Source organism: Physeter macrocephalus, chromosome 14, assembly GCF_002837175.3.
Source record: "Physeter macrocephalus isolate SW-GA chromosome 14, ASM283717v5, whole genome shotgun sequence".
Taxonomy (NCBI): Eukaryota; Metazoa; Chordata; class Mammalia; order Artiodactyla; family Physeteridae; genus Physeter; species Physeter macrocephalus.
In genome coordinates this window covers 90,009,271-90,021,667 of record NC_041227.1, presented here as the reverse complement: position 1 = coordinate 90,021,667, position 12,397 = coordinate 90,009,271, and the positions used below count along the sequence as shown (strand labels likewise).

General features: G+C 43.2%; 1 protein-coding gene across 3 annotated transcripts in view; it reads right to left on the bottom strand.

The window, feature by feature from the left end:
- Window positions 1-6,121, bottom strand: part of RABEP1 (rabaptin, RAB GTPase binding effector protein 1) — a 104,270-nt gene extending 98,149 nt beyond the window's left edge. For 2 of the 3 annotated variants that reach the window (XM_007102824.4, XM_028498753.2), the window contains exon 1: window positions 5,870-6,103. Coding sequence is in view for 2 of the 3 variants with exons in the window: in XM_028498753.2 (XP_028354554.1) it covers window positions 5,870-5,903 (34 nt within the window). In the remaining variant the exon portion in view is untranslated. Of the gene's footprint in view, window positions 1-5,869 lie in introns of all 3 variants that reach the window. The other variant, XM_007102823.4, reaches the window with a different exon arrangement.
- Between the last annotated feature and the right edge of the window lie 6,276 nt (window positions 6,122-12,397).

Here is a 12,397-nt window from a genome sequence, read left to right as displayed (position 1 = left end):
GTCCGGAGCCTGTGCCCCGCAACGGAAGAGGCCACAGCAGTGAGAGGCCCGCGTACCGCAAAAAAAAAAAAAAAAAAAAAAAAAAAAATCTGCCTGCCAATGCAGGGGACACGGGTTCAAGCGCTAATCCGGGAGGATCCCACCTGCCGCGGAGCAACTGGGCGCGTGCGCCACAACTGCTGAGCCTGCGCTCTAGAGCCAGTGCTCTGCAACAAGAGAAGCCACTGCAATGAGAAGCCAGCACACTGCAACGAAGAGTAGCCCCCACTCGCCACAACTAGAGAAAGCCCGCGTGCAGCAACGAAGACCCAACTCGGCCAAAAATAAATAAATAAAATAAAAAATTTTTTTTAATTGGCTTTATCCACTTGGAAGAAAAATAAAGTTAGAACACTATATCACATCAAAAATAAATTCCAGATGCAGGCAGCTTCCCCCAGCAAGCCAGAAAGCAGCTTCCCAGGAAGTTCTACAGACGTGGTCTCTCAATGATCACTGCCCTTCAGAGGGCCACAGCTGTACCCTCTCCAACAGTCTGGATTTCAGTTCTGGGAACAGCCTCTTGAAGATTTGTTCCTTCCCTAGGTGCTCTGCCTTAGCCCTAGAGGCAGTAGCTGCTCCCTATATCTACTATTCCTGTATTCTTTAGGGTTTTCTTTTTCTCTTAGGTAATCTCCTGTTTAGTTAATAATTCTTTACATCAAACTTTACCTTTTACATTTAAAAATAAATAAATTCCAGATGGTCTAAAGTACTAAATGTAAGAGACGAAACTATGAAAGTGGTAAAAATGAGATGCTTTCGTTGTTGTTGGGTTTTTTTAATAAAAAGAGGTCTTCCTAAGAAACCCAGAAACCATAAATTTTTTAAAATCGTCAAAGGACTTCCCTGGTGGCGCAGTGGTTAAGACTCCACGCTCCCAATGCAGGGGGCCCAGGTTCGATCCCTGGCCGAGGAACTAGATCCCACATGCATACCACAACTTAGGAGGCCAAGAGCTGCAACTAAGGAGCCCACATGCCACAACTAAGACCTGGAACAACCAAATAAAAATAAACATTTTTTTTAAAAGTGGTCAGGTCTACATAAAAATTAAAGCTTTCTGCACAACAAAAGAAAAAATAAATATATATAATTACTATCAGGAAAGTACAAATTAAAAAGCCATCATTTTACCTACGTGATTAAAACCCTTCAATGGCTTCCCTTAGAGCTCTAACACTAAAGCCCACTCAGGCCAGCCTATACCTATTTGACCCTCTCATTATCTCTACCCAGGCACACTGACCTTTCTTCAGTCATCTTACGCATCCTGCTTCTTCCAAAAAAGGGACTCCTGCTCATCCACTGGATCTCAGCTCTAGGACCACTTCCTCAGAAACCTGTCCTGGACTAACTAAATGGGTCAAATTCCTCAATTATAGCATTGTGTACCTCTCATAGCTGCTCAGCCCAAAAACCTCTGAATGATCCTGGACTCCTCTCTCTTTTGCATCCTGTATCTAATCCAAATCCTGTTGGCCACGCCTTCAAAATATAACCTCCACCAATGCACCCTGGTCTCAGCCTCATCATCTTTTTCCTGAATTAATGCCTCCCTTGCCTTCCTTTACTCTACTGCCAATCTACCAACCAGAGTTGTTTTTTTTTTTTAATGTAAGTCAGATCACATCACTCCTCTGCTCAAAACATTTTTAATGATTCCCCATAGTGAAAGCCAATCTTTGCAATGTTTCTAGAGCCCAGAAGACCCGCCACCACCCCATTACCTTTCACCTCATATTCTACTACTCTCTTCTCCCTTCCTCTCCCACCTCCTTCCACCCACTGCCCCAATAATTTCATTCTAGCCACAATGACCTCCATGCCATCCCTGAAACATGCCACATTCCTTCCCTAAGGCATTTGCAAGAATTGATCCCTATGTCTGGAACACTCTTCCTCCAGATATCCTCATATTACCTCTTCTATCACCTTCAAGTCTCTGGTCAAATGTCATCTATGCAATAAGGCTACTCTGACCACCCTATTTAAAACCAGCCTATCCCCCTTCCTTTTACCCTGCTCTATTTTTTCTTTTTTCCATAGCACTTATCACCTAACAATCCATATGTTTTGCTTATGTTTGCTGTTTAATATCTGTTTCTCCCACACTAGGGCAGGGTTATTTATTATCTGTGTTGCCCACTGATGTATTCCAAATATCTAGAATTGTGCCTGGCAAGTAGTACACACTCATATTTGTTGAACAGTTTTGTACTTGTCTGTGGGATTATCTAATTAATGGCCTTCTGATTCACTACCTAGGAACAGGGACTGGGTTTGGGTTTCTTCATCATTTTATTTCCTAGAACCTAGCATAAGGCTTGGCCTAGACTAGGCACACAAACATTTGTTAACTGAAGAATACCTTTTTTTTTTTTGTCTGTCAGAAGATACAAATTTAAAACAACTGACATTATCCAGGGTTTGTAAAAGTGTAGAGGAAATCCACCCTCTCATATACTATTGGCAGGTATGTAAATCGATACTTTTTGAGCGTAAGCTAGCAATGGTTATTAAAATTTAATTCACTCAGAGCTCATGCCCTTTAATTCATAGCCTTACAGAACTAAAAGCAAAAGTAGCTGAAAAATATGTACAAGAATATTTATTACAGAACTGCTTATAATGAAAAATTAAAGCATCAATAAAGATATAGGCAAATAAATCATGTGTGGTACATGCGTACGACAGAACATTCTTTAACAAGAATGAGGTAGATCTATAACATTGAACTGGAAAGTAGTCCACGATCTAGTTAACAGATCGAGGGCTCTGGCATCAGGTGACCTGGATTTGAATCCTGGCTCCCCTCACTTCTAGCTATGTAACTCTAGGCACTTTTAATTTCTCTGTGCTTCAGTTTCCTCATCAATAAAACAGGAACAATATTATAATAGTACCCACCTCACCGATAAGAAGATTTCCTGAGATAATGCATGCAGTGTCTATAACACATTATATGGCCACATAACCATTTACAAGTATATGATAATTATAGCTAACATTTATAAGCAAAATAGACAAGTTGCAGACCTATGTATGTAAAGCATGTCCATTTCAGGGGGAAATGTAGCATGTCTGTGTAACTATAGGAAAAAGTCAAGAAGGATAGAAAACTTAATATTGGTTTCCTTTGGGAGATGGGAGGAGACATACTTCTTAATAGCCATACTTTTTTAATGGAAGGATTTTAGAATACAGTGTTTTTAAAGAAAAAAGAAATGAAGTAAAATCAGAGCAAATGCTTCTAAGATAGAGTTTAACTTAGATTTAAAAATATTAAAATTTTAAAAATTTTACACTCTATATAGTCTTTGAATTATCAAGGTAAAATGAAATAATAAGCTGAAATTTGTTTGACTATTAAAGTTACCTTTGTTCTAAACGAGTAAACTAAGATGCATGATCAAAAAAATAGTTTTCGAAAAACTTACAAAAGAAAAAATTAAAGAGAATTAAAAGAAAATTATTACACTTTACCCTGTCGATTTACACACAAATGAATTCTTTTCTTAATCTACGATATCTCCATGAAAAATAAACCTATGTCAAAGGAAAAGAAAACAATGTCAACGTAAAATAAAACTGCCTCTAAAATGGGATACCTGGGAATTCCCTGGAGGTCCAGTGGTTAGGACTCTGTGCTCTAACTGCCGAGGGCCTGGGTTCAATCCCTGGTCAGGGAACTAAGATCACACAAGCCACACAGCGCGGCCAAATAAATAAATAAAATGGGACAAAAGCTAGATTAAAGTCAAAAAGTAAAAGTTATCTTTTACTGCCAGTTTAACTCAAAAGAATTCTGCAATTGTTTGGTTTTTTTGTTGGTTTTTTTTTTAAATATCAGCAGGGCTAGGAAATTCAAGCGTGCTTAAAGCTAGAGTGTTAAGAAGTGATCTATGTTAAGTTCAGCCAAAGAGAAAAATTAAATCCCCAAGATGAACTTCTAAGAAGACACTGATACAAAGCGTTCAAATACACCGAATTCTCTCTCCTTTTGTAAACAGTAGCTGTGGCTGCTCATTTACTACATTAACTGAAAATAAATACTGCAATCTATGCAAACTAAATCTCATCCCGCGGTCAGAGGGATTTGAAAAATAGGGAATAAACCTGTACTAAGAATACAAGATTTCCTAAAGCTTATTTTTCCTAGCCTCTTTCAAGTGCTTAGTCACTTCTGCCTATTTACAAGGAAGACCATTTCAGGTCTAGAAAGAGGCAGGGAATTTTGATTCCAGACTGTCATGTCACCTGAGCCGTCCTAGACGTTTGTTTCCATGCAACTCAAGAGAAGGCAGCTGCCAGCTAAGCATACCTACCACTCCAGATCAGAACCAGAAGCCACTGGGGCTCTCCCTATTCTGCCTCTGTCTGCAAAAACAAAGAGGTGTTTGTGGAAAAGGGAAGTTTTCTTCCCTGACACCAAATGCAAAAGGTGAGGATTAAAATGTAGCCTGAAAACATCCCCGTTTCCTCTAACAGTCCACCAGAAATGCCTCCCTTCTCCTCTACTAAAAAAGAAACAGCAACCAGATTCTTACACAACTGCAGATGTGGGTACCAGACATGTCTCCTTAGGCAACTAACAAAACCTAAAACTAGAGGCAAACAGGCTTTGGAACACACTTCCAAGAAAGCAGCTAGCATTAAAATCTGATAACATTGTTTCAGGTTCCTCAAAGGCAACAAAAGAGAGTAAGGTCTTCATGAAAGATTATTTTAAGAGACAACCCTAGGCAAAGGCAGGTTTTTAAGCACCTACCATGGGCCCAGCATCAAATCCCGACATTCCACTCACACAAGATTCTAAGCACACACGCTGATTACAGAAATACACCTGAAAGAACTCTCTCGCTCAGATACAGCAGCACCTTGCCAAGGACCAGGCACCGTCTTTCCAAACATAACTCCAGGTAGTAAAACCTGGAACCACGTGGTCAATCTCCGAAGCAGAGCTTAAGCCAATTTCCCAGAAGGTCATGAAGGACTGACATCCACCTGGGACTAATCAGGATGGGGCTCTTTTTCCTTCCTCGGATATAAGTGCTATAAAAGACACGCTTCCTCGACTTCACCATTCTCCTCATTATTCCCAAAAACCGCCTTAATAATACTAACCGGTTTACATAATACATGTTGCCTCCTTTATAAGTAAAATATAAAGGCACGAATTAATCTCTTTTCATGCGAATACTCAAGTTCAAAGAGGCTAAGAAACCTGCATAGTGCTTGTTAGTGAAGGCTCCAGGTCCTGCAGACGCCCAGGCCCCAGCACTTACCATTAAGCCACAATGCCTCTCAAGGAACGCTACTAAATCCAGCTACTGATCCCAACCAGTTTCACGCCACGAAACTGAGCTCAAAGCTCTCAGTGGCATGGATGGGGGGCGGCGCGTGGGGAGGGCACATCACCACTACCTAAGCAATGTTTTTTTTCTTTAACGAATATAGCACATGTTCCTGATTTCCATCCTCCCCACGGGCAGAACCCACGTGCCGGCCCCACCGCTACCCACAGCAGCTCCCTCTCCACGCTCCCCAGCTTCTGCCTGGTCCCCCGCAGCCCCCTCACGCCCCTCCCTCCACCCCCACCCCAGCCAGGGCTAAAGCCGGCACCTCCCGCCCCCTCCCCAGCGACGGCCGCCCAGGCCCCCGCACCGCTCTCGCGCGCAGCCGGCGCCGGAACCCGCGCGCTCCCGCCTCCGCCCGGCAGGGTCACCCCCGGGGCCTGCGCGCGCCCTTCCCGCCGCCCGGAGGTCTCCCCGCGACGCCGGCGCTGGGCAGGCCGCGCCCGCCGCGCCTGCCATGGTGGGCGACTCACCGTCAGGCTGAGGAGCCGGGCCCGGCTGCGCCATGGCCGGGAGGCCGGCCTCGGGGAGCGGGGATGAGCGGGGAAGCGGCGTCCCGAGCTCCCACAGGCTCAGCTGGCGGAGGAGGCGTCGACCGAGCCGCCGCCGCCGCCGCCGCCCAGGGAGAAACCGCTAAGGCTGGAGCCGCCGGCGCCGCCACAGCCGCGGGCAGAGACGGACCCGAGCGCCGACCTCCGCCTCCTCATCCTGACAGCGGGAAATAAGCAGCGCGCAGGCGCGGGGGGATGGGGCGGCACGTGACGTCCCCCTGAGGGGAGGGGCGGGGCTTCGCGAGGGGTTGGGGAGCGCGGCGTGAGGGGGAGGCTGAAGGAGGAGCGGAGCCGGGTGCGGGAGCGCGGCGGGTAGGGTGGGGTGGGGGAGGGGGAGGCTGGATAGGGGATGAGGGGGAGAGGGAAGAGGAGAGTGGCGGCGGGGAAGGCCCGGCCTTGTCCAGGCGCCGCTCCGGGCCCTCCGCCCCAGCACAGAGGCAAAGAAAGAATAAATAATAAAATGAAGGGCGAGAGAGGAGGCTAGATGGTGAAGTGAGTGCAAATCCAACCTCTGCCGGTTGTAGCTGTGTGACCTTGGGCGAGTCACTTAACCTCTTTGAACCTAACAGCCTTCGTCTGTATAATGGCTATTAAAAGTTTAAATGAAGTGAAGTGTGCGGAACTGTGTCTGACGTACTTTCCATTAAGCACCTATATAGGATGTGAGTTTTAAGTTCCAGGTACCGTGATAGGTGCTGGGGATACTGCCAGACACAGTTCCTGCACCCATGAGGGGAGAGGGGAGATAGGCAGACAATACCGCCCTTACACCTGTGCGGAGGCACCATACTGTAGAGGCGCACCTCTACCCCAGCTCTGTCCACATTCCTTCCACAGGTTCTAGGGGACATGCCCACATGGTGTCTGTGTCTCTCCTTCAGGACCAAGATCTGGGAACTTGTGACCCCAGAATTCCCTCCCCAAATGGCTGGGCTCTTCCCAGGTCCATCTTCTCTAAGGCAGAGTCTGCGGGTCCCTAGAAGTGGCTAAGGGGCAGCTGTGTTTGGGGCAGGGGGCACCTCACTAGCACATTTGAGCTTCTGTGTACACAGATCCCTAGTGCAGGAGAGAGAGATGGAAAAAGATGGCAGGTGGGGAGGGCCAGGGCTCCCACCAGCACCTCATTCAAGTGCATAAATCTGAGGAGTCCAGGAATTCTAAATTTGAACCTGGTCTTCCATGTCATTAAAGATGCATATTTGTCAAGATAAAATAGAATATATTAAGATGAACAGTTGGAGTGATTTATAATTTTAAATAATTTAGGTAGATGTGTTGCATCTGTTGGTACTTTTGCCCCAAACCCTGCTAACATTAGGGAAGGACCTATATACAGACTTGAGTTTTTTAAGCAGTTAATATATTCGAATGGCTGGTATGCCGTTGATAGAGCAAGCAGGGTGGCTTCCCCAATCCCACATTAAATGACTTTCCTGGATAAGCAGATCCATGCTGAACATGGAGACCTTTGTCCAGGGTAAGACAGCCCAGTGCACCCTCTCTCTGGTGATGACCAACACAAGGCAGGAACCATAAAGATAGCAGATGCTGATGCCCTCTACAAAAGGGGCTCCTTCTAGTGAGCAAGAGGCATGTTTATTGCCATTGATAATCTGGGACTTGAAGCCAGGCCCTCAAGATCAAGGTCACTCAGAAAGGATCAGGCTGATGATCTAAACACATAGAGCGCCCCATGCAAAGGAGGTGGCTGAAAAAGCAATTTGGAAATCACATAGGAGCACGCAGGGGTTATGTACATTTTCATATTTTTAGGTAAACCCTAAGACCCAGGAATTCCACCCCCTAGGCATATGTTTTAAAGAAAACTAGTGTGTGCTCAAAGCCTTTATTAAGTGTAAAAGACATGATTCTTATATTTTGAAAGAAATTGGGAGATAAGATTTAAACACATGTAATAATTGCTTATCAATTACATTGTACATGTGCCACAGGAGACACAAGAATATCTAAGGTGGCATAGTTTATAATACAATAAATAAATAACCCAAGTGTTCATCAACAGAATAGATAAATAAATTTTAAAATATTCATACAACGGAATGTGCTACAGCAATAATAATGAACTACAGCTATATATTCAATGGAGATGAACCTCACAAACATAATTTTGAGAAAAAGAAGTAAATTATAAAATAATACACACAGCATGATTCCATTTATATAAAGTTCCAAAACAGGCAAAACTAAACCTCATGCACACATAGTTGGTAAACTGTAAAGATGGAAAGAGAACCACCATCACAGAAGTCATGACAGTGATTCCTGAACCAGGGAGGGAGGTGCATCGGATAAAGGATAGTACCTAAAAGCCTGTCTTCTATGGTGCTGACAATGACATATTCCTTAACCTGGGTCCATTTAAACTAATTGTAAATCTGGGAAGCTGATGTCGTTTAGGTGAGAAAGATTTGGGAATATTTGCCACTTACAAGCTTAAAACGAGCAAATTCGATGCAACTGCTGAAAAGCGCTCATTCCGTGCTTCATTAATAGAGCCACAGACACTCTTGGTAGAATTCACCATTGGAAAAAAATAAAAGTCACAGTGTGTAAATTACAGGAGGCGATGCTTGTCCTGCACTTTGCCCTGATTAGGTCACATCAGCAGTGCTAGCTGTGTTGTTCTGGGCACCATTATACGCTGCCGGCTGGCGTGGGCGGAGTCCCAGGGAATGAAGAATCTGAAAATTATACTCTGATGGAAATATCAGGCAAAAGTACTCTGGGGGTGAAAAAAAAAAAAAAGATGACTTGGGCTGTGAAGACTGTCCTCAAATCCTGGAGGTCGGTGGGTACTAAAGAAGAACTTTTTCTCAGAGTTGACCAGCGAGAAGGGGCTACCTTTCAGGGAATGAGTTCCCTGTCACTGCAAGTGTACAATTAAAGCTGGCTGGGCTTCCCTGGTGGCGCAGTGGTTGAGCGTCCGCCTGCCGACGCAGGGGACGCGGGTTCGCGCCCCGGTCTGGGAAGATCCCACATGCCGCGGAGCGGCTGGGCAGCCTGCGCGCCCGGAGCCTGTGCTCCGCAACGGGAGGGGCCACAACAGTGAGAGGCCCGCGTACCGCAAAAAAAAAAAAAAAAAAAAAAAAAAGCTGGCTAACAATTGGTCAGAGGTGCTATAGAAGGATTCCTGCTACATTTGGGGGACTAGACTAGACCATCTTTACAGCCATTTTCAGCCTCACGATTCTATAATACTAATGACAATAATAAGTTTGCTGCATTTTAAAGTTTACTAGGCACTGTCTCATTTATTATTTCATTTTACTCCTCCCAAGAACCCAGAAGGTGGATGGTAGGCACAGTGTAGATAAACCAAATTTTCCTGGATAAATTCCATGTCAAAATTCTATCCTGTGGTTTCTAGCTAGTGCAGGCATAGCTATCAGACCAGGTGTCCCAACTTGGCAATCAGCTGATAGTACACAGGAGTGTTGGGGTTCTCTCTCTCTAGGACCCAGATCCTCAAGGGCAGAAAGGGACCAAAGAGTAGGGTTATGGCACCATACTTCTCCGACTTTCAATAAGAGATAACTTCAGTGCAGGTGGTGGGGGAAGGACAAGACTCAAGGGGCCTGTACCCCAGGGGCCAACTAGCTATGTGTCTCTTCTTCCCATTGGGGGAAGATGTCAACTCCCAGAAAATAGGGCCAGTCATTTATTTCTAATGTATAGCTAGAGCCTAACAAAAGAAGTGCTCAATAAATACCTATTGGATGAATGAGTGAATGGATGGATGAACAAATGAATAACAATAGGAATATATGGAGCAAATAATGAAGAATCCTTGATGGTGAGATGATCTAGTCTGCAGATTAAATCTGTGTGATTCAATTCTATTTGATCACCATTCATCTTCTTCTCACTTCTCATTGGCTTACAGACCATAATTTTAACCATCAAAAATAATAATACCCACCACTTAACTGAGCACCTACTATGTACTAGAGATTCTCCCTGTGTTCTCTCCTCGATCCTCATAATACCCCTTTACAGTAGGTTCCATTTATTATCCTAGAACTCAGAGAGGTTAAATGACGTGTCCATGTCACACAGTAAATGGAAGAACTAGAATTCAAATCCAAGTCTGTCTCACTCCAAAGTGTATGCTTTTTTGCTGTCAGTGCTGGCTAACCATGTCTGTCAGATATCAGCAAATACCCCCTACACTTCTATGTCATTATCAACTGAATGCAGTTTTAGAATTTTCAATGATATCTCCAAAAGTTATGCTTCTTTTTATTTCTTTGTTTATTTTTTTCAGATTACTGGATTAAAATTCTAGTTATAATTTTTCAAAGACGCAGATAAAGCAAAGGTACTCGCTCAACCTCTCCTCCTCCCAACACTCACACAATCCCACACCCCTCTCCAGGGCAAACTACTGTTACCAGCTTTGTATGAATCCTTTCGGACATTTTTTTATGCATCTATAAACATGCAGAAACATGTACCTCTGTTTTATCTTCCTCACATAGATATGATCATATTGTACATTTATTCTGAACTTGCCTTTTTCCTTAATAGTATAGTCAATACCTATGGCTTTACTTCATTCTTTTTAACTCCCGCATAGTTTTCCATTTTGGTAAATGGTCAGGTTAATTAAAGTTTTTCATTACTTACAAGCAATGCTGCAAGGAGCATGCATACCTATCTAGGCACTTATATGAGTGATTTTTCAGGAGACTTACCTACCCCCTTAGAATTACTAGATCAAAAGTCATGAACACTTTTTCATTTAATAGATATTGACAAATTACTCTCAAAAAGTATCACACCAATGATATACCAACAGTGTACGAACACATTTGTTTCTGTACATCTGTGCCAACACTGGTTTTTATCAATCTTCTTTATGTCTGCTAATCTGATGGACAAAAGATTATAATATATTAATGTCATTTTATTTTTTATTTTTTTAAATAAATTTATTTATTTATTTATTTTGGCAGCATTGGGTCTTTGTTGTTGCATGCGGGCTTCCTCTGGTTGCGGCTCACAGGCTTCTCATTGCAGTGGCTTCTCTTGTTGCAGAGCACAGGCTCTAGGCACGCGGGCTTCAGTAGTTGTGGCACACGGGCTCAGTAGTTGTGGCTCATGGGCTCTAGAGCGCAGACTCAGTAGTTGTGGCTCACAGGCTTAACTGCTCCACGGCATGTGGAACCTTCCCGGGCCAGGGCTTGAACCCGTGTCTCCTGCATTGGCAGTCAGATTCTTAACCACTGCGCCAACCAGGGAAGCCCCTGGCAGGTGGATTCTTAACCACTGCACCACCAGGGAAGTCCCTAATGTCATTTTAATAAGCATTTCCCTGAATATCAGTGAGGTTAGGAATCTTTTCATATTTTTATTAGCTGTTTGTATTTCATCCACAATGAATTTTATATATCTTTTGCCCATTTGTCATTGGCTGTTTGTCTTTTATTATTGATTTGCAGGTGCTCTTAAGTGTTCTGGATAGTAATTTTTTGTATGTTATATATGGTGTATTTTCTTCCAGTGTGTTATTTATTTGTCTTTTAATTTTAATAACACTAATAGTGTTATTTACTTACAGAAGTTTCACATTTTAATTGTCAACCTATATATCTTTTCAGAGTTTCTGGATTTTTTATCTTGTCCAAGAAGGCCTTTCTCACCTCCAAATTCATAAATGTATTCTCAATAGTTTTCCAATATTTCCCTAATATTTTTATGGTTTTGGTTTTTCTTTTTTTTTCTTTTTTTTAAGTCTTTATTGAATTTGTTACAATATTGCTTCTGTTTTATGTTTTGGTTTTTTGGCTGCAAGGCGCATGGGATCCTAGCTCCCCAACCAGGGATCAAACCTGCACCTCCTGCGTTGGAAGGCGAAGTCTTAAGCACCGGACCACCAGGGAAGTCCCTAGTTTCAGTTTTTCATGTTTAGCTTTTTAATCTACTAGAAATAACTTTTTATATCATAAGAGATAGGGGATCTGACTTAATTTTTTCAGATAAATAGGCAACTGTACCCAAATCATTATTTCCCTACTTTTATGGTTGATAAATTTCTATAAATATATTAGCTAGACTTATTTTTGTTGCAAGAGGGATAAAAAACTTCAAATAGGTTTTATAAAAGACAGGGAATTTGATTGCTTATCTAACTGAAATGTCCAGAGCAGCAACTGGTTTTAGAAGAAGTTTCAAATAAAACTAACTAGAGCGATAGAGGATGAGGCTACTTTGGAGGAGACCTGAGTGCGAAGATGGAGGCAGCCATAGGAAGATGTGGAGAGGAAGAATATTCTTGCAAAAAGAGGAGAAAAGTATAAAAGTCTTAAGAGTGTAACAAACTTGTAACATTCAAGAGACAAAAGAAAGCCATGATGAGTGGAGCAAGGTGAATGAAGGCCAGAGTGGTGGGAAACACCTGGAGAGGTAGGCAAGGGTCAAATCCTGTAA